The 21319-nt window shown below is 57.6% G+C and overlaps 1 protein-coding gene and 1 long non-coding RNA gene across 3 annotated transcripts; one reads left to right on the forward strand and one right to left on the reverse strand.

The window, feature by feature from the left end:
- The first annotated feature begins 3 nt into the window (after positions 1–3).
- Positions 4–19830, forward strand: LOC125354621. The gene is made up of 3 exons (XR_007211517.1): positions 4–212; positions 4833–4837; positions 19820–19830. It is a non-coding gene; the product is annotated as an uncharacterized LOC125354621 (long non-coding RNA).
- Positions 1009–16260, reverse strand: Fam131c (family with sequence similarity 131 member C). 2 transcript variants are annotated; one of them, XM_048350313.1, is made up of 7 exons: positions 16064–16260; positions 6051–6163; positions 4900–4935; positions 4554–4647; positions 2432–2614; positions 2157–2267; positions 1009–1464 (listed from the first exon to the last, which is right to left on the reverse strand). In XM_048350313.1, exons 1-7 carry the CDS (start codon positions 16083–16085, stop codon positions 1187–1189), a joined length of 837 nt encoding a protein of 278 aa, XP_048206270.1. In that variant the 5' UTR covers positions 16086–16260; the 3' UTR covers positions 1009–1186. The 2 variants fall into 2 exon arrangements, with proteins under 2 accessions (XP_048206270.1, XP_048206271.1); XM_048350314.1 differs by lacking the exon at positions 4900–4935.
- Positions 19831–21319: the final 1489 nt, after the last annotated feature.

Consider the following 21319-nt stretch of genomic DNA (forward strand, 5'->3'; position numbering starts at 1 on the left):
CTCTTCTCTCGCCCCAAGGAGGGGCCCACAGCCCTCTGTCCCCACCGCGGTGCAGAGTGGGAGATGGAGAGGAAATGGAGGCGGGTTGACGCCGCCCAGCGTCTGCCGTCCCGTTTGTGAATGAAGAGATTGGTTCGTGCCAGCACCAAGAGTGGGCACCCATGTCCCCAGCCAGATGCCCTGAGGAAATAAAGCCGATGCCCAGAGCTGCCGTTCCCCCCCCCCCCCCGGCCTCCCTGCAGGCTCCGCCCTGTGCCCACAAAGGCGGGGCCGGCCCAGCCCCCCACTCCCTGGCAGGGAGATGGTGCGAGAAAGGGGTCTACAGGCGGACCTTCTGCTGTCTGTCCTCATGTGTCACATGACTGTGGCACAGTTCCTGCCCCCGGCACCAGTCTCCTTGGCTGTGACAAGGTTGACAGAGTGGGGTTCCATGGCTGGCTGCTTTGGGGTTCCACAGGCCCTGGGTATCCTTCATGGGATCTCTCTCGGCTATGTTGGTTAGGGGAAAGGCCCCCCTCTCCCCTCAAGATGATTGGCCCAGTACACAACCTCCCCAGAGACCAGGCCACGTTCACTCAGGGCAAATCCTCCACTTTAATGTCACCAGAGAACCTGCAGGGGATTGGGGGGCGGATTAGGGGAATGTGAGGGTGTCCGGGGCTGCCTCCCAGGTGTGAGAAGGGGGTCACAAAGGAAGTGGGGGACAGAGGGTCCCTCCAGAGACTGAAAAGGGACAGGGAACTGCGCTCAGTTACCCAAAGAGGCAGCCCTGCCACCAGCAGGGCAAGGACGGGAAGGGCTGAGCCCAGGTTCAAGGTCAGGTCCCCGGCTCCACTCCAAATAGATCTCCCCATCTTCCCTGGTTGTCTGCTTGGGGGCCTGGTTGTCAGTCCCCCCCTCCCCCCGTGGGAGGGGGGCAGCTGTGGTGTCTGCTGAGAGTCCTTGAGCTGGCTGAGGGCAGAATCCCTGGAAGGGAGAAGGGCAATTATGGCTCCCCCCCCCCCAACCGCACAGGGGGAGGCTCCACAGAGGCTGAGCGAGCCCCACAAGCGCTGCCAGCCTCAGCCCCGCAGCGACCCAGTCCGTGCCGTCTCCGAGGGGTCGAGGGATGCTGGTTGCTAGAGCCAAGGTGGCCCCCGTCCACCCGGGCCCCCGCCAGGAGCAGGGAGACCGGCTGGGCCCGGCTTCAGTTGTAAAACACGTCGTCCTCCTCCTCTGAGAGGGAGCCGCTGTCCACCGAGGGCAGCGAGCCCTGCAGGTGGGCCCCACTTTCGGGCCCTGGGCCCCCCGGCAGCCGCCGTCGATGTGGCACGGGGCTGGGGGGCTGGGCACTGGCAGCTGCCATGGGAGGCTCCTCCGGGGAGGGCCAGCCGTCGGGGGACAGGCCAGGGGAGAAGGCCAGGAGGCTGTCATCCTGCGAGGGGCCGCTCAGAAGGCTGTCCTGAAGGTAGATGCTCTCCAGGTCTGGAAAAGCAATTGAGGGGGTCGGGGGGAGGAGAGAAGAAGCCTGGGGTCCAAGTCCTGCTGTGCCACTGCTGAGCGGAGACCCCACCGCCACCCCTGCAAGTCACCCCAACCCCTCTGAGCCATTCCCCCCATAGCAGAGGGGTAGGGCGGTGGAGAGCAGGCTGGATTCTCAGAATTGAGACAAGGGGTGCTGGTCAGAGGCACAACCAAGTGAGATAAAGTACTTCAGGCTGCACCCAGGACCCCAGAACCCCAGGGTTCTAGAAAGGGTGGCTGCTGTGCCTGGTGGTGAGCCCCAGGCTCTGGCTGGGGTGAGTTCCTGAACCTCACAATATCACTGTGTCCCTAGTAGAGACTGCTTCTTAGGGGGTGTCATGAAGATTTGCCTCAAGAGCAAGGAGGGGAGGGGGGGGAGGGGGCGGGCCCCGCAGTGGGGGGCAGGGGTAGTGGGCTAGAGGGTGAAGGATGGAGTCTTTGGAGACCGAAGGAGGCAAAGGGCTGCTCTGGCATCTTCAGGACCCCTGGACAAATCTTCCGGGGCCACTGCTGGGCCACAGGACAGGGCAAGGACCAGCAAGACCACTTCACAGAGGAGGAAACTGAGGGGGAAGAGAGGCTTGCATCTAGTGCTGGGGCAGATGCTCAGCCCCTTTGCTTCGCCCACCCCACAGTGGTGTCCCGGGCTATACCCTGGAGCTGGAGGGCGTCCGGGGGGCTGTTTTCAGGGTTCAGTTCCTCGTCGTCCAGCGAGGACCAGGCGCTCAGAGTGGCCTCCGTGATGGCAAACTGCTCGGCGACCCCTGGGGGACACGGACGCTTGGCTCAGCGGGGACAGAGGGGGAGAGGCCATCTAAGAGCCGACCAGGCGCTCCGTCCATCCCGTGCCTTTAGACAGCACGAGCTGGGTGCCGGGAGACCCCGGCTCCGCCCTGCAGAGCCCAGCCCGGCCCCCGCCCCCACCGACCTGCGGCAAAGCGGGCCTCGCGCAGCGCGTCCGGGAGGCAGCAGTAGCGCTCGTCCTCGGTGGGGGACAGCGCCCAGTCTGCGCGCTGGGCGCTCCAGCCCTTCCACTCGATGAGGTGGGCCACGCGGCCCCGGGCCATGGCCGTGGGCTTCGTGATGTGGTCCTTGATGCTCTGCACCACCCCTGGGGGACAGGGAGGGCTCGGGGTGGTGGTCCCAGCAGAAAGCCCAGTGCAGGGCCCCACCACCCTCTCACTCCGGGCGCTCAGCCCACCCCATGCACTGCGCCCACCTTCACGGTGAACCCCAGCGAAGGCCCCGTACCGCTGAGCCACACATGGCCCGGCGGCCTGCGGCTGTCCATCCCCACGCCCAGCCGACCCCTGTGCCCGTCCCCCCTCGGAGGCCCCAGCCACGCACACCCCACTCCCTGCCCGTGTCCTCCTGCCAGGGACATTCCTGCCCACGGGGGCCTCTTCCTCAGACCAGCCGCACCCCCTCTTCCTGTCAGATGCCCTGGTAGCCATCAAGAGCCACAGCAGGACAAGCTGTGGGGGCGGCGGGGGAAACCTGCCACTTAGGAAGAGTGACCCAACTGGAGGATAAGGGGTCAAGAGAGAGGCAAAGAGGGAGCATTTCAGGGACGCCCCCAGCAAGAGACAGGGAAGGGCGGGACAGAGGGCGGGGAGGGGGCGGGGCCTCTGGATGTGCAAGCCGACGGATAGGGTCCCAGGGGGAGGCTAGCGTGGGGGCAGGAGGCCTGGAGGCCCAGCCATGCCGTGACAACAAGGCACCATGGAAGACAGCAGGTGTCAGAGGCGGGGAGGGGGCCGGGAACATGGGCGGGGCAGGGACGGCAGAGCGGAAGCTTCATCTCCAAGCTGGGACGCTGGCCTCCGGCTTTGCGGTGGGGAAGGGAAGGTGGCAGGCAGCTGTGTGTCTCGGTGGCGGTGCGTAGGGAGGCCTCTGGGGACGGGGACGGCTGAGGTGGGCTGGGCAAAGCTCTGGTTCATGGCTGGTGGGCTGGGCGGCTTGGAAAGTGCCGTGGGGCAATGGGGCAGAGGCCCAACCCCACCCCACAGCTCCCCGCCTGCACCCTTTGGTGGAGAAGCACCCCAGCTTTGGGCTCTGCTGCATCAGAAATGCCCTCGGGGGGCTGGGGATATAGCCTAGTGGCAAGAGTGCCTGCCTCGGATACACGAGGCCCTAGGTTCGATTCCCCAGCACCACATATACAGAAAACGGCCAGAAGCGGCGCTGTGGCTCAAGTGGCAGAGTGCTAGCCTTGAGCGGGAAGAAGCCAGGGACAGTGCTCAGGCCCTGAGTCCAAGGCCCACGACTGGCAAAAACAAAACAAAAAAGAAATGCCCTCGAGGTGGCAGGGTCTCCTCAGGGGCAGCCAAGGACTGGTGGACAACAGGGTGATATCAAGTCCAGCTACCTGTGCTCCCAGGACCATGGGTTCTGTGAGTGGGTCCTGTGGCAATGGCGGGGAGTGGGGCAGGGAGGGGCCCCTCATCTTGGCTGCGCCTTGCCTCCACCCCTGCCCCACAGTTCCTATGGGGCCCCTCAGAGCAGTCCCTCAACACACAACTCCCTCCTCAGCCTCCAGGGAACACAGCCCGGGGGCGGGGGGAGGGAGGGACAGAGAGGCTGGGAGACCACACAGACAAACAGACAGACAGACAGACACCCCGGACCATCTGAACACCCCAAACCCTCAGAGAACCCAGAAATGTAATCAATCCCTAGGAGCAGGAACCCAGTCTGGAGTCAGGCATTTAGAAAAGGTTGAATCTGCCAGGTACGGGTGACTCACGCCTGTAATCCTAGCCACTCCAGAGGCTGAGATCTGGGAATCGTAGTTGGAAGCCAGCTGGGACAGGGAAGTCGAGACTCTAGTCTCCGATTAACCACCAAAAAGCTGAGCTGGGCGCCTATAATCCTAGCTACTCAGGAGGCTGAGATCTGAGGATCAAGGCTTACAGCCAGCGGAAAGTCTGAGAGGCTCTTATCTCCATTTAACCACCAGAAAAACAGAAGTGGTGCTGTGGCTCAAAGTCGTAGAGTCAGGGATGGAAGGAGGAAAGTCCCAGAGCGAGAGAGGGACAGCTGGCACCTACCCACAAGGGACGAGGTGGCCAGGGCTGCCACGCTGTAGTTGCTGGAGCAGGCTCTAGAGCTGGACAGGTAGCCATTGGTGGTCTGGAAGCACCTCTGTAGGAAAGGAGGGACAGTGTAAGCAGGAGGCCCAGACGGCCAGAGGACACCCCAACGCATGGCCATTGCCAGCACGTGGAGCCCTTGGGTGGTGGGCAGGAGCAGCAGCACCGGGAAAGCCAAGAGATCCTGCCCTCTCCCCCCGGCCCCCTCCCCCAGGGCTGGCAAGACTGTGGGCCTAGGCCCAGTGGAGGGAGGAGCAGGGGTGCCATCTGGACTGGCCAGAACAGGGACAGTAAGTGCACTGACCTGCCAAGGGTCCCAACAGAATTCCATCTGTTTGTCCTAAAGCAAGAGGAGAAAGGGGGTCAGGCAGGGCCGGCTCACTGTGCCAGCGATGGCCGAGTCCAGGAGGCCCTGGGGGTGCTGGGGGTCAGAGAGCAGGGTCTGGCCACCCATGGGTCATGTCCTGCCACCCCTGGCATGTGGGGAAACCAGGAGGGCTACAGGGGCACTGGGCACAGGGCCAGATCAGACCCCACTGATGGAGTGCTGAATTTATTTCCTAGCCGGGCGTCTGGAGATGAGCGAGTTAACCTCTCAGGATGTTAGCTTCGCCCTCTGAGGAGGTGACAGTGACATTATCCTCACAGGAGGGCTAACACGTAATCTGTAAACTATAAACTACGGGTGCAGGCAGGCAGAGTGCCCAGCACAGCGATCACGGGGTATAATGCTTTACAAGGTACTCTATCAAGCTGGGAGCTGGTGGCTCACACCTGTCATCCTAGCTACTCAGGAAGCTGAGCCCTAAGGATTGTGGTTCAAAGCCAGCTGAAGCAGGAAAGGCTGTGAGACTCTTATCTCCAGCTAATCAACAAGAAAAAGCCAGAAGTAGAGCTATGGCTCATGTGGTAGAGCACTAGCTTTGAACAGAAAGAAGCCTAGGGACAATGCCCAGGCCCAGAGTTCAAACTCTAGGACCGGCACACACACATACACAAAAAAAAAAATTTAAAAAGCAAAGTATCAACTGGCAGGTTGGGACCGGTGTCCCTGGCCAGGGTTGCCCATCAGGGGTTGGACCCTAGCAAAGCCTTCCTTCTGCCTCTCCCCAGCTGCACACCCAGTCCTTCCGTTCTCCACGGGCAGGGAGGGGCCTGCCGCTGAGGGCCGGCCGCTCCAGGAGCCCAGTTAGTGTCTGTGAAGCCTTTTGGGGAGATTGTTTTTTTTTTTTTAAACAAGCCTGAGCTGCTCCTGGATGCCCAGTCTAATTCAGATCCTCATCTGCTGAACACCCACCCCAGGCCTCCCCTGCCTCTCCCCCTCCCCCTGCTCTACCCTGAGTGTAGCAGGAAAGAGAAGAGCTTGGAATGGCTACCGTTCCCAGAGGGGACTGGCTGGGGACAAGCCAGGCCCCAGGGGATGGGCAGGAGGAGGAGTGGTAAGCGAGCAGTCACCTTGCCAGCGACATGGTCTGGAGGGAACGTTGGGCAGCTGGAGGGCAGAGGGGCGTTCAGGAGCTCCGAGCCCTGGGGCATAGGGCAATCCTTGTGGGCACTTGTGAACAGATCTGGAAATCAGAATGATGGGAGACGGTTAGGAAAGCTCAGACCCAATGAGAGCAATCAGAGAGGAGAAAAAAGTAAAGAGTGTCCCATACCCAAAGGCAGAAATCCACCCGTCCTTATTTGTAGATATAGTCGATTATATATGCATACATAAATAAACTATATATAAACCAGAAAATCTGTTGAACTGATAAAGCCAGTAAGATTGCAGGATATAAGATCAACATACAGGAAAGGGGCGACACTGTCCAGAATGAAATGTACTCATTACCTGACTATGTAACTGTAACCTTTCTGTACATCATCCTTATAATAACAATAAAAAAATTTTAGGGCTGGGAATATGGCCTAGTGGTGGAATGCCTGCCTTGCATACATGAGGCCCTGGGTTCGATTCCTCAGCATCACATATATAGAAAAAGCCAGAAGTGGCGCTGTGGCTCAAGTGGTAGAGTGCTAGCCTTGAGCAAAAAGAAACCAGGGACAGTGCTCAGGCCCTGAGTCCAAGCCCCAGGACTGGCAACAATAAAAATTTAAAGATCAACATACAAAAATTAATTGCTTAATAAGCCAAGTAGTTCATGCCTATAATCCCAGGTACTCAGGAAGGTGAAGCAGGAAGATCACTGGAGCCTAGGAGTTGAAGATCACCAGCCTAGGCAATAAAGGAAGAGAGAGAGAGAGAGAGAGAGAGAGAGAGAGAGAGAGAGAGAGAGAGAGAGAGAGAGAGAGAGAGAGATCTAAGTAAGAGGAAGAAGAGGGCTTGGGAACTGGCGAACCCTAGCTCAGTGATCTGGTGTATGTCTAGTTAAGGAGGAAGTCTCGGGTTCAGTTCCCAGCAGGACTAGGAAAAAAAGAAGGAAAGAGCCTGGTGCTGGTAGCTCACAACTGTCATCCTAGCTACTCAGGAGGCTGAGATCTAAGGATCACAGTTCAAAGCCAGGCTAGGCAGGAAAGTCTGTCAAACTTTTATCTTCAATAAACTAAAAAAAAAAAAGCCAGAAGTGGTGCCATGGCTCAAGCAGTAGAGCACTAGCCTTGAGCACAAAGAGGCTCAGGGGCAGTGCCCAGACCCTAAGGAAGGGAGGGAGGGAGGGAGGAATAAGTAGAGGAAAAGAAAAAACTCGGGCTGGGAATATGGCCTAGTGGTAAAGTGCTCGCCTTGTATACATGAAGCCCTGGGTTCGATTCCTCAGCACCACATATATAGAAAAAAGCCAGAAGTGGAGCTGTGGCTCAAGTGGTAGAGTGCTAGCCTTGAGCAAAAAGAAGCCAGGGACAGTGCTCAGGCCCTGAGTCCAAGGCCCAGGACTGGCAACAAAAACAAAACAAAAGAAGAAAAGAAAAAAAACTCCTGCTAAGAATCCAAGAATGCAAACCTATTCACAACAGCTACAAAATAATAAACATTGTATCTATGGGGCTGGGAATATGGCCTAGTGGTAAAAGTGCTCACCTCATAAACATTGTATCTAGTAGTAACCAAGAAAGTTATTAATTGCCACAGTAAAAAATACAAAATGCCAAAGAAAGAAGCTAGAGAGGTCACAGAAAAGTACAAAGACATCCGGTGGTCGTGGATGGGCCGAACCCACCCCTGCTACCCAGAGGATGGGCTTTCTCAGCAAGCTCCCATCTCCACTTCTCCAGTCTTCCAGGAGACACGCCCAGCGGCCCCCCCCCCCCCCCCGCAGTCTCAGGGCCTTTGTCCTTGCTGTTTTCTCCCATCATCTGGGACTCTCTCCTCCCAGATGGCTGCAGGTTCCCCTCTTGCTTCATTCAGTCTGCTCAAGCGCTGTCATCTCTGTGATCTCCACCTCAACCCCCTCTTGCTCCATTCAGTCTGCTCAAGCGCTGTCATCTCTGTGATCTCCACCTCAACCACCCTACTTAACATGGCGGCTGACCCTTCCCCAACACCCGGCCTGCGTCACTACACAGCGCCCAGAGCACGGTGGCACAAGGCGTGTCTGCCTCTTACCGGTCAGAGCCCCGGCAGGTCCTAGGTGCTCTTTAAGGAGGAAGGCAAGAATATCTGGGCATCTGCCACATAGAGAACCCCACTGCCAGCCAAGGTTAGTTAGAGAGCTCCAGAGAAATACAACTATCTTGGCCCTTTCTTCTCTGCCCCTCACGCCGGACCCCACATTCCGGAGGAGAGGGGGTGTCTAAGAGGGGCAGTGGGTCCGTGTGGCCCTCATCGCAGCCACTCCTGCCTGGGGCGGGGGCGGGGGTGGGGGGGCAGGGAGAAGGCAAGCATTGACCTGGATGCGAGGTACAAGGTAAACGTTTCGGCCAAGCTGCACTGGATTTAGTACACAGAAGAGATCGGAAGGAGCTAGATGTGCTAGCTCACGCCTGTAACCTCAGTGACTTGGGAGGCTGAGATCGGGAGGATTGTGGTTTGAGGGAATAAAGTTCTCAGGACCCCAATCTCAACAGAAAATGCTGGGGCACCATAGAAAATGTCCAGAATCCCTGCCACAGTAGAATTAAGATCTGGGCAAAAAGCAAGACCTTATCTCAACCAGAGCAAAAGGATTGGAAGCATGACTCAAGCCATAGAGCACCAGCTTAGCAAGTGTGAGGCCCCGAGTTCACTACATTTTTATTTTTATTTATTTATTTATTTGGCCAGTCCTGGGCCTTGGACTCAGGGCCTGAACACTGTCCCTGGTTTCTTTTTGCTCAAGGCTAGCACTCTGCCACTTGAGCCACAGCGCCACTTCTGGTCATTTTCTGTATATGTGGTGCTGGGGAATCGAACCCAGGGCTTCATGTATGGGAGGCAAGCACTCTTGCTACTAGGCCATATTCCCAGCCCCGAGGCCCTGAGTTCAAACCCCAGAAACATCAAAACAATTTTCTAAATTTGTTTTTAAAGAAGGTTCTCAGCCAGGCACCGTGGCTCACACCTATCACCCTAGCTACTCAAGAGGCTGAGATCTAAGGATCATGGTTCAAAGCCAGCCCAGGCAGGAAAGTTGGTGAGACTCATATCTCCAATTAACTACCAGAAAAAAAAATAGATGGAAGTATGGCCCATGGGATAGAGCACCTGCTTTGTGCAAAGCCCCACGCTGAAACCCCAGCACCCCAAAGGGGTTTGAGGAAGAACTGGAGCCCAGGGGGATTGCACAGCAGGTGGGGTTTCTAGTGACATGCAGGGTTTCTGTTAAGCTACATGCACAAGAGTGTGCACACATGTGCCGTAAGATTTTTCTACACTAGATGCCAGTGACACATCTGTAATCAGGAGGCTGAGACCTGAGGATCATGGTTTGAAGCCAGCCTGGAGGGAAAAAGTGTGAGCCTTTTTATCTCCAGTTAACCAAAAAGGCAGAAGTGGAGCTGTGCAAAACCCAAGATATCAAAAAGACATTTGTACTTCCATGTTTATCACGGCACAATTCACAATAGCCAAAATATGGAAACAACCCAGATGCCCCTCCATAGACGAATGAATCCAAAAAATATGGTACTTATACACAATGGAATACTACATAGCGATTAGGAATGGTGAAATATTGTTATTCGCAGGGAAATGGTCAGAACTCGAACAAATAATGTTGAGTGAGACAAGCCTAGAACACAGAAAACAAAGGGGCATGATCTCCCTGATATATGACTGTTAACAAAGGGAGACGGAGAGACCAAGTCTGTGAACACTGTATATGTGCTTGATACATTGTATATTGCATATGTGTCTACCTGACCTAGACAAGGGATGGAAAAACAGGTTGTAAGATATCACAAGAAATGTACACACTGCCCTACTATGTAACTGCACCCTCTTTGCACAACACCTTGTAAAAAAATTTATGTTCAATTAATAAAAAAAAAAGAAGTGGAGCTGTGGCTCAAGTGGTAGTATGCCAACCTTGAGCAAATAGCTAAGGAAGAACATCCTGAAGCTGAGTTCAAGCCCTGGTACTGGCTACCCCCACCCCCCAAATCAGATTTTTCTGGATCATGATGTATAGTGTTTTCTCTTCTTTTTGGCAGTACTTGGATTTGAACACAGCATCTACCTAGGTAGATGCTCTGCCATTTGAAGTACACTTCTAGGCCTTAGAAGGTACAATGTATTTACTCCTAGAGGTCCAGACAAAAGAGTTTGAAAGGTGTGTTTGAGTACAGTAGTGCATGTCTATAATCCCAGCCTTGTGGAGGCTGAGGCAGGAGGAGTGAGGGTTTCAGGCTAGTCTGGGCTACATGGTAAGACCCTATCTCAAAGAAAAACTTCTAAAAGATGTGTGTGTACGTGTGTGTGTACATGTGTGTGTACGTGTGTGTGTATGTGTGTGTGTGCATACATGTGCGCATGCCAGTCCTAGGACTTGAACTCTGGGCCTGGACACTATCCCTGAGCTTTTTCTTGCTCAAGGCTAGTGCTCGACCTCTTGAGCCACAGCTCCACGTCTAGCTTTTTTGGTGGTTCATTGGAGATAAGAGTGTCACAGACTTTTCAATGCCCAGGCTGGCTTTGAACCATCATCCTCAGACCTCAGCCTCCTGAGTAGCTAGGATGACGGGTGTGAGCCACCGGCGCCCCACACACTTCTTCACTTTCAAAGCTTCCAGAAATTCTGTATGTTGTGCAAAGCCAGGGCTGGCTTCAGGCTGGGCCTGGGACCTCTGAGAAGAGCTGGCCAGTGCTCCTGGCAGTCCAGCAAGCTGCGGAGCACGGAGGAGGCCAGCGGGGAGGGGAGGGGAGCCAGCACTGAGGCGGCAGGAGGGGGGTGACCGGGGATACCAAGGCTCCCCAGGGACCCCGTGGGGGCGGGGCCGTCCCCTGAGGCGGGGTGGGCCCCAATCCCCTGGCTCCCTGGCCCAGCCTGGGGCTACTGGGTGCCCTAGAGGACTTCAGCCCCTTGATGTCACAGACAGGTTGCCATGGAGACGTCAGGCAATGAACCAGCCAGGGTGAAATCACAGGCTGCGTTCAGCCCAGCTGGGACCCAGCCGCGTCACCACCGCTGGCAACTGGAAAAACACAGTTTCCTGTTGGGTGGAGGCTGGGGGGAGCGCAAGCACCTGCCTTGGTGGCAGAGCCCTCTCCCGAGAGAGCCGTGGGGACACCCTTTCCCTTGGCCTCAAGGGCTGAGGCCCCTTTCTGGGTCTGGTCCCACCCCCTCCTCCCCTGCCCACAGCAGGGATGGGCCTCTGGTTGTCATGACAACGAGAAGAGGGCATCTTGACCCTTCAAGGAGACGGGTACCGATTAGAGGTCCCCTCCATCGCTCTGCCACCAGAGCATCCCCTTTGTGTATGAAGGAGGCCTTTGGCCTTCCTGTGCAAGCCTCTTGATCAGATTTATAGCCTAATCTCCCTGTCAGTCCCTTCTGATGTCTAACCTAAACCCTGTCTTACTGCAAAAAGTTTCCAGCCTGATCTTCTTGGCTTGTCCTCCAGGTGAGCCTGCAGCCGGCTGCTCTCCCCCACTGCGGGCCCATCCAGAGCTGGTCCCTGGGGCTCTGGGTCCCGGCCCATGAGTCACCATAGTGACCCTCGATCCCGGGAGGGTCTCCCAGGAGCCAGGGAGCGTGCCGGCGGCCATTTGGGAGCAGAGAGTTCCAGGCGCAGGAGGGCAGAGAGGGCCGGGCCTCCACACTCCTCCCCAGTAGCCCAGAGACGGCCAAGGTCTTGGAACCACACCGTGACCACACAGCATGCCGGGAGCCGGGCTGTGTGTGCGTCCTCACCGGCAGCCCGGCCCCCTCCACTCTCCCCCAGCACCTGTGGCTGAGGCAGGATGGGGTCACTGCCACCGCCGCCCAGGTCCTTGAGCTGCTGGGTGCCAGGCCTGCGTGGGGCTTGGTCCGTCCCCACTGAGCAGGCAGGGCCGCTCCTTGAATACACTTCTCTAACCTCACTGCCTCCAGGCAGCCTTCCAGGGTTGCCCCCCGACGGTAGCAGCCCTCATGGACCAAAGCTGGCCTACAGAGGTTTGCTGTCTGTCCCAGGACTGCTCGTCCTCTCTTGGCTCTTACCCTGCAGAGTATTATGATGCCTACTTTGCAGATGGGGAAACCAATGCCTGGAAAGTATCTGAGCTTCCAGAAGAAAAATCTCAGACTCTGGTTTCTGCTCCAGTACCCAGAGCACTAGAGATCCCCAGGGCGGGCCTAGTCCGGAGGATAAAACTGGGGCAGGAGGGGGCAGGCAGAGGCCACAGTGCCAAGGGCAGGGGCTGGAGAGAAGGGGCGGACATTCAGTTCCTCTTTCTTCTGTATCTGTTGCCACTAGCTGTGGTCAGGGGGCCCCAGGCCTAACAAAATCCCCTTGAAAGCCACACTGGCGGCTCACAACTATTATCCTCGCTGCTCAGGAGGCTGAGGTCTGAGGATCGCAGTTAGAAGCCAGCCTCAGCAAAACAGTCTGACACTCTGCTCTCCAATTAACCACCAAGAAGCCAGAAGTGGAGCTGTAGTTCAATTGGCAGAGTGCTATCCTTTGAGCACCAAAGCTCAGGGACAGCACCCAGGCCCTGAGTTCAAGCCCCAGGACCAGAAAAGGGGGGTGAAAAAAAAAGCCCCTCGAATTATTCCAGAAAGTTGTCTTGAAGGTCCAGCCATGCATGGAGACCAAGAGTACCTCTGTGGGGGGGGAGGGGGGACCCAGGAAAGCAAAGGCAGAGGTTTCCCACTTAGCCCTAAGTCCCAAAGACCTGGATTCCAGTCTGCCTCTGCATGCCCTGGCTGGTGACCTGAGGCGGGGCTTTTTCCCTCTCTGAGCCCACTTCCCTCCTAGAGTTGAAGCAGAACTAACTAGGTCAGGAGAGCAAAGGCTCAGCCCAGCCTGGCTCGGGGTAAGCTCCCAACAAATGACAGCTTAAAAATAGATAATGAGCGCAAAATAGCTCCTGGCTATGACAGCGTTTGGTGCCATCATCTGGTCCCAATCACATTTCTGATGGCCTTGGTATGAGCGCCTGCTACCCACCCCTTCCCCAGGGAGACAGGAGGGGCTCCAAGCTCCCTTTCCAGCCAAGGTCTGGATCCGCCTGAGTGTCTGCACCATCAGCATCTGCACCCAAGCTAATAACACGAACTACAAAGGAGACTAGCTAAGGAAGGCAAGTAGTGTGGCAGATACTGGTCTGGATGCTTTGCATGAATCAAGCCACTGAATTCCCTACCTGCTCCCCCTCCACACACACCACCCTGTGACATCGTGACACACACACGATGTCATAAGGGTGTGTGTGTGTGTGTGCGTGCACGTGCGTGCACGCTGCTATGGGGCTTGAACTCAGGGCCTTGTCCTCTCACTTGGCTGTTTTGCTCAAGGCTGGCACTCTACCCTTTGATCCACAGCTCTACTGCCCACTTTTTGGCAGTAGATTGGAGGTAAGCATCTCATGGACCTTCCTGTCAGAGCTCGCTTCAAGCCCCACTCATCAGATCTCAGCCTCCTGAGAAGCTGGGATTACAGGCAGGAGACACTGACGCCTGCCTGCAATCCTATTGGCATCTTAGAGGTGAGAACTGAGACTCACATACAAGGTTAAGGAGTTGGTAGAGGTCATACAGCTGGGGAATGGTAGAGTAGGGATTTGAACCCCTGCTGGTCAGCTCTGGGCAGGCCCAGCCCTTGTGATCTCTCAGCACACTATGCAGAAGGTAACTGCTGGATGGGGTCTCTGTCTCTTTCTGTCCCTGGTGTGGCCTGGAGTTGCGGGATGGGGCAGTTGAGCTGGGCAGGCCTGGGTGGCCACAGGCTCCAAGAACAAGGCCCACAGTCCCCGGCCTTCCCTTTAGACTCTGACTATGTAAGTCGTTGCTGCATGGGGGATGTTATTAATACCTGATGTAGAGAGCAAGTGGGATTCAGGCAGCAGGGCTGAGGACTGACTTTGTGGTGCTGAGGCCCGGGGACCTAAATATGGAGCCAGCATGCCAGGGTTGAAGTCATGGCTTTGCTGTTTCCTACCTATGAGGCCCGGGAAAAGTCGCTGACCTGCCTTTCTGCCTCTGTTTCCCCATTTTTTTAAATGAAGACTATGATACTATATAATCAGCTAGCTTTCCGCATCTAAATTTCTCAGACTAATACCTGGTAAGCTGTAAGCACTCAGGCAGCATTAGGGATAATTACAGGAGTGGGTGGCCTCTGGTGGGCCAGTCAGGCACACACCCAATTCTGGAACACTCTTCCAGGTTTGTCCACATTAACTTTTCCCTCCATCCAGCTTGCCTGGTTCATGTTGGGACTTCAGGGGCCCCATCCTCTTAGGAGAGAAGCAGACCAGAATACACAGCTAGATCTGGGGTGACACTACAAAGCCCAAGGTGCAGAAGGAAAGGTGGAGAGGCAGTGTGACCACAAACAGCCCTGGCAGGCTGGACACTGGCGGCTCACGCCTATAATCCTAGCTACTCAGGAGGCTGAGATGTGAGGATCGCGGTTCAAAGGCCAGAAGTGTCTCAAGTGGTAGGGAATCAGGCATACAGGGAGCACTGAGCAGGGGGCAGAGGAGCCGGGCCTCCTCGGCCTTGCAGTGGGACCTGGCAGTCATCCCTTCCTTTCTGGCTTGTCTTGTGCTTGGTGGAGTACAGGTCAGCCTAGCTGGGAGTGGGTCCCCATGGCACCTGGCATGGGGTGGCCAGGTGAGAGGGAAGGGGGCATGGTCCCTAAGGAAGCATCAAGACCCCGTGACCTGAGCTGACCCCACCAGAGGTTGCCCAAAGCCTTCAAGTGTTTCCGAGCACCTGGGGCCTGACACAGACCCTCAGCACTTTCCACTCTGGACGCTGCCCTGCCCTCCTGTGCAGCCGCAGTCCTCCCAGACAGGGGGCTGTGCTGGACTGCTCCTACTGGACAAGGCCTCACAAGATCCCCTCAGTGCACGAGACATCCAACATCACACAGCCTGCCCCTGCCCCTTGCCTTCCACCCAGGACCCCACTTCTGACACCTCCCAGAAAGCCACTTCCCCAAATGCCCTCCCTTAGTGAGCAGAGCCCCAGAGTCTCTAGAGGACAGGGAAAGGGTGCTCCTTCCTCAGCACCCTTACACCACTGAGGTCCCCTTTAGAATCTGGTCAGCACCCCTGTCCAGGTGGGCTCCTTGGTCTGCACCTGAGTTAAGCTACTGAGAGTGATAGGTGGGGTGGTATCCCCCCCACACACAAGACCTTGTGGTTGGTGCCAATGGATTTGACCTAGGCCTTCAGAGCTTGAGCCAAAGCCCACGCCCCTCCCACACACACCCAGTGGGTGAGGAGTGAGTTGGAAGGACTTCCACCAGATCTCTTTACCAAAACGTTGCTCAGGAGGGGAATCTAGGTCCACCATGCCAGGTCCCGCCCCCTGGAAGCCTGACCCCTGACCCCCACCCCCCCTCCCAGTCACTGCGGCTCTTTGGTACTACCTTGGTGATTGCCAAGGGTATCGGGTCAGAGACAAAGAGAAAGGCCCCTCCCTGTCCTCTAAGGACAGGGGTCGGGATGAGGAGTCGGGTGAGGGTGGGCAGAGGAGCACCTTCTCCGTGACCTCTTCCCCACCCTAACCCCTCCTCGCCACTGGGGCGTGGGGAGGGGAAGGAAGGGGGCGGGGCGGAGAGGAGGGTCTGCTCGTCCTCCCGGCCCCGGGCCTGCGGGGAAGCGGGAAGCGCGGCCGCGTCCCGCCACCGCAGGGGGTGTGTGGCGCCGGGAAGGAGGGAGGCCTGGCACCCGGCCGGCTTCATGCCACCTGCCGGGGGCGTCGAGGCGAGGCCGGTGCGGGGACGCCGCGCGCTCCCGCGCCGCCCCCACCGGCCCGCCCCGCGTCCAACCCCCCCCCCCGCCTTCCCCCGGGTGCAGCCGGCCGCGAAGGGCGGGCGCCACCCCCGGCTCCCTTCCGGCGGCCGGGGCGGCGGGCTGGCCCCCGACCCCCACCGCGCCCGCCGCCGCCCCTCACCTCGCGACACGCAGGAGCCCATCACGGGGCCGCGGGGCCGGGCCGCTGCGCCTCGGGTGCGTCGGGCCGCTGGGCGCTCATGTCTACGCGGGCCGGGGGGCGCGGGGCGGGAGCCGGGGGCGCCTGGGGTCCGCGCAGCTCGGCCTCGGCTCCTCCCCGGGTCGTCCTCGTTTCCGCCGCTACCTCAGCCGCGTCCCGGTCGCCGAGCTCCAGGCCGCCAAGGGGCGGTAACACTGCGGGGGCGGAGCCCTGAGCCCGGGGGAGGAGCTCTGTGCCGCGGGGGCGGGAGTCTGAACGGTGGGGGCGGAGCCCTGAGCCTGGGGGAGGAGCTCTGTGCCGCGGGGGCGGGGTCTGGACGCTGGGGGCGGGGCTCTGGGCCGTAGGGGTGGAGCTCTAAGCCTGGAGGAGGAGCTCTGTGCCGCGGGGGTGGGGTCTGGATGTGGGGGCGGGGCCCTGGGCCTGGGGGCGGGGCTTTGCGGGGCGGGGCTCTGGACCTCGGGGACAGCCCTGAGCCTAGGGGAGGAGCCCAAAACCGTGGGGTGGGGCCTGGATCGCGGGACGGGGCTCTGAACTGCGGGGAGGGGGGGGAACCAGTCCCATGACCTGGGGGCGGGGCCAGGGACTGCAGAGATGAGGGCTAGGACTTGGGGGCGTGGCCCTGGGCCTGGGGGCGTGGCCTTGAGCTTGGGGCGGGGACTATTACCTGCAAGGAGGCCCCGCCTCCATGATCCCCATCCGGCTCACCTGTGGCCTCTGCCCTGGGCAAGGGTCTGGGGGAGAGGATGGACCTCTGACCTCAGGCCTCCAGCACCTGAAGGTTAGGGGAAGGGAGGGTGGGGCGACTTTGGCATTTGGGGCTTAAAGCAAACTAATTCATTTTAGTGGCCCGGTGGGAGAGCTGTGCACAGGACCCCGTCCATTGCTGAGGTAGACGGGAGGCTCTGAGAGGCAGAGATGTCTGGTGACAAGAAGTCAGCTTGGCTGCGTGAAGCACCGGTGGCTCACAGCTGTAATACCAGCTACTCAGGAGGCTCACAGCTCCAAGCCAGCCCTGACAGGAAACTGAGGTGCTTTTTTTTTTTTTTTTTTTTGCCGGTCCTAGGGCTTGAACTCTGGGCCTGGGTGTTGCCTCTGAGCTCCTTTTGCTCAAGGCTGGCACTCTACCACCTGAGCTACAGCGCCACTTCCAGCTTTTTCTGTGATTAATTAGAGATAAGAGTCTCATGAATTTTCCTGCTCCAGCTGGCTGCAAACCTCAGCCTTCAGATCTCAGCCTCCTGAGTAGCATGACATGAGCCATTGGTGCCCAGCTTTTCTGTGAGATTCTTATCTCCAGTTAACCACCCAAAATCCAGAACTGGAGCTGTGGCTAAAGTGCTAGAGCACTAGCCTTGAGCAAAGAGGCTCAGGGGTGGTGTCCAGGCCCTGAGTTCAAGCCCCAGTACTGTCACCTCCCCAAAAAAAGTACTTAAGGCTAGAAATAGATACAGTTGGCCTTCTATACCATGGATCATGGATTTTTGCATCTCTGTGGATTCAGCCAATTGTACATTGAAAATATCCAAACCCCCCCCAAAAAATCATACTTTGTCTGTACTGATCATAAACAGGCTTTGTACTTGTCATCATTTCCGACATAATTCAGAACAACTCTTTACACAGCATCTGCGTTGGATTAGAAATCATCTAGAGATGATTTGATTGAAAGTCACCTGGGAGGAGGATGTGGGGTCAAATCGGATGCCGTTTTACCCAAGGGGATGCAGTGTACCCTCCGATGGCGGGGGTCTTGGCGTTGTTTCGCCCCCTGGATCCTGAGGAATGACAGCGGGAGTGGAGACAACACGAACTGGGCGCCCTGTCACCCCACCTGCCCCGCACCCAGCCTGAAGACTTTGGAATGATGGACATGTCTAAAGCCCCTATGGTGTGACGAATGAGGACTGGGTTCCCCGACAGCTACTCCGAGCACCCCCCCGCCCCCCACGCTCTGCCCTCCAGTCTGGCCTTGCTGAGGTAGCTCTGAAGGACCGTCCTGTTATTCCACGGATGCCAGCCTGCTGCACTCTGTCCTTGCCTGTGACCAGGCTCTGGTTCTGTCCTGGGTGGCCTGGGGCTACGGAGAAAGAGCGGCTCCTTTTTCTTATTCCTGTCGAGAGTGACTGAATCTGAGTCATCCTGACTCGGGAGCTCTGTCATAGCTGCTGATTCTCCTCGCTGGCAGCCTGCCTGCTCTAGGACAGAGGGGAGGGGGGCCCCTGAAGAGAGGGCAGGCAGAGGGCAGAGGAGGCCTGGGTCCCCACTTTGCCCTCTTCAGCCTGAGGCGTGGGCAGGAGGACCAGCTCCCACACTTTGCTGGGATGGAGTGGGGTCGGGTGCTTTTGGCAACCCGGCTGACCCAGCCTCTGGAGTTCATGCTGACTCAACCCCATCCTTGTATCCACTGATGGCAGAGAGAAGTAGAGGTTTACCCAAGGTCACCCAGCAAGTTGATGACAGGACAGAGACTAGAACTCGGATCTGACCCTGGGCCCTGCAGGGGCAGGCCGCGCTTCCTCACGCATCCACAGTCCCCTTCCCAGACCTTGGAATTCTGCTGAAGCCGAGGATGTCCAGACAGCTCCGGGATGCGTGGCTGTCCTCCCAGGGGCTGGCTGAACTCTCCCAGCTCCCCTCCTAGCCATCTGCCCTGTGATCTTCTGCTGTCTGCCCCTGGTGCCCTTCTGCCATGCCCGCGCATGGCAGAGTGGCAAGGGAGAGAGCCAGACTGCGCCCTTCACGCCTCACACCCCATTCTCCCGTGATCTTAGGGTTCCGGGCAGAGCCCCCCCTCCTGCAGCCTCCACATGTGTCCCAATTCATCCACAGACATTGGCTGCCCCGGGTGCTGTGGGCACTGGAGCGTGTGGGGACGCTGCAGGGCCTGATGGGAGGAGGAGGAGGAAGGATGAGAAGCACGAAGGGCATGCAGCAGAGCGGCGCTTGCCCCAGCAGTCCTGGGGAGTCCCGGTGGGCAGCGCAAAGCGGGAGCCACAAGCGGCAGGGGGTCAGGGTGAGCATGAGCGAGGTGTCCCCTGCCACCTGCAGGTGTGAGCCGGGGCTGCTTCCAGGCTCCTCCCGTGAGCTTGAAGCTGGATGTGGAAGGCGGGTGGGCTGTCGGTGGGCAGAGCTGGCAGAGCGCTCTCTTGCCAAACGTCTGGAGCCCAGGATACCCTGGGAGACAGTGAGGCTGTGCGCAGGGGCTGCCCTCTCCCAGGCTACCAGAATGCCTAGCAGTGCTCGGTACCCATGGCTCACATCTGTAATCCCAGCTCCTCAAGAGGCTGAGATGTGAGGATCGCAGTTCAAATCCAGCCTGGGCAGTCAGATCTGAGAGACTCCTATCTCCAACTAGCCACCAAATGAGCTGGAAATTGAGCTGTGGATCAAGTGGTAGAGCACCAGCCTTGAGCAAAACAGCTCAGAGACCACCCAGGCTTTGAGTTCAAGCCCCACGTTTTGTGTGTTGTTGTTTTTCTTAAGCCACAGGTTAACTTTGGACTATACTTGATCTTAGCACTGAGCTCGAAACTGGGTGGGGGGGGGTTCTTCTCTTAACCTCAGGCAACAAAAGCTAGACTGCTGAGGGAAGGGGAGGTGAAGCAGGCAGGGAGAGGGAGGCGGAGGGAGAGAGGGGGAACACACTTAGGGAGCTTGCAATCTGATGGAGACACATCTGGGATGCTGGAGAGAGATCAGCTCCACCTTAGAAGGAAGTCCCCAGCCTCGGGAATAAAGGGTGCACTGAATTCATCTCTGAACAGGCTGGCCCGGCCTGTGGCAGCTGCTTCCTGCCCGGATCCCTTCCTTAGGGTTCAGGGCCAATCTCCCTACTCCTCCAGGTCTTAGGACTCCTTCCTCCCTTCTTTCCTCTCTCTCTCTCTCTCTCTCTTTCTTTTTTTTTTTTGGTCATGGGGCTTGAACTCAGGGCTTGAACACTGTCCCTGAGCTCTTCAGCTCATAGCTAGCTCTCTACCACTTCGAGGCACAGTGCCACTTCTAGTTTTCTGGTGGGTAATTGGAGAGAAGAGTCTCACACACTTTCCTGTCCAGGCTGGCTTTGAACCGTGACCCTCAGATCTCAGCCTTCTGAGTAGCTAGGATTACAGGTGGGAGCCACCAGCTCTGGGCAGGTCTCAGGATTTCTTTAGGCTGGAGTTGTCCCAGAATGCTCCACCAGAGCTGTGGCCTGTCATGCAGATAGTGGCCATTAGGGGGCAGCAGGAGACAGTATCATTCTAAACCATTTTCTTCCTCCCTTGGCCAAATGACCCAGAAAGTACCACGTTGGCAACTCCAACCCAGCCCAGGGTTCAAGGTTGTGAACATTGTGCCCGGCACAAAGTGCCCAGCCAAGAAGGAGGGGACCGAAACTCTGCCAGTGCTCTTGTCACTACGTTCTGAGTTCTACCCTAGGACTGGGAACAAAACACCATTTTCTTAGCACCGAGGGGTCCTTTCCCCTGTGAGGTTGCATCTGTCCCCAGAGGTGAAGGGCTTCTAGCAGCACAAAATCTCCATACTAGGCTAGCAGCAGCAACCCTGAACCTAGATATACCTGGTCCAGATAGGGAGACTGAGGCCTGGGAGAGGAACAAGGGCCTCAGGAGCAGAGCTGGGACTAGAATCCACAGCCAGCCAGACGCCTGGCTCTCATTTCTCATGCTAAGCGCTACTGCGGGACATCTGGGGTCCCAACAGGTGGATTTGGGGCCTTTGTGGGATCCTCAGAAAGTCCCAGGGGACCCTGACGGGCACTCTCAGTTGTGGACTTGGGCTGGGGGCTTCCAGGTAGAATGGGATGTCAGGTTAGTGTCCTGCCTAGACAAATGGCCAGCCCAGCTGGGACGGGAAGGGATGGCAGGGCAAGTTCCCAGTCTGATGGAGGAACAGAGGCTGCAGGGAGCTCTAAGTCAGACGGAAGAGAGGCAGCCATTCTTCCAGGCCACTGTCGTGGACACTGGGACAGGATGGGACTGGCCCTCCAGTCCAAAGTAAATCAGTGCTGAGGTGTCCCCTGCACGCGGACAACAAACCTCACAAGCACACACTCCCAGCAGGGGAGTCTTGCTGGTGGGGGGTAATTCAGAAATCCCGAGGCACATCACACTGTACCCCCATGGTGGCACAGCTAATGGTGCCTTCAATCTTCACCTTTGGGGTGGCTCCAAACCTGGGAACTCCTGGGGGCTGAGGACAGGCCCCTCTCTCTTCCTA

Source organism: Perognathus longimembris, chromosome 7 (assembly GCF_023159225.1).
Source record: "Perognathus longimembris pacificus isolate PPM17 chromosome 7, ASM2315922v1, whole genome shotgun sequence".
NCBI lineage: Eukaryota > Metazoa > Chordata > Mammalia > Rodentia > Heteromyidae > Perognathus > Perognathus longimembris.

Excerpts from the sequence above, each read along its gene's own strand:
- Fam131c (XM_048350313.1), bottom strand. The coding sequence starts at position 16,085 with ATGGGCTCCTGCGTGTCGCGAG. Across the intron at positions 6,164-16,063 it reads GGGCTCCTGCGTGTCGCGAG|ATCTGTTCACAAGTGCCCAC; the intron begins GTGAGGGGCGGC and ends TCTGATTTCCAG. Across the intron at positions 4,648-4,899 it reads TCTGTTGGGACCCTTGGCAG|AGGTGCTTCCAGACCACCAA; the intron begins GTCAGTGCACTT and ends CCTTTCCTACAG.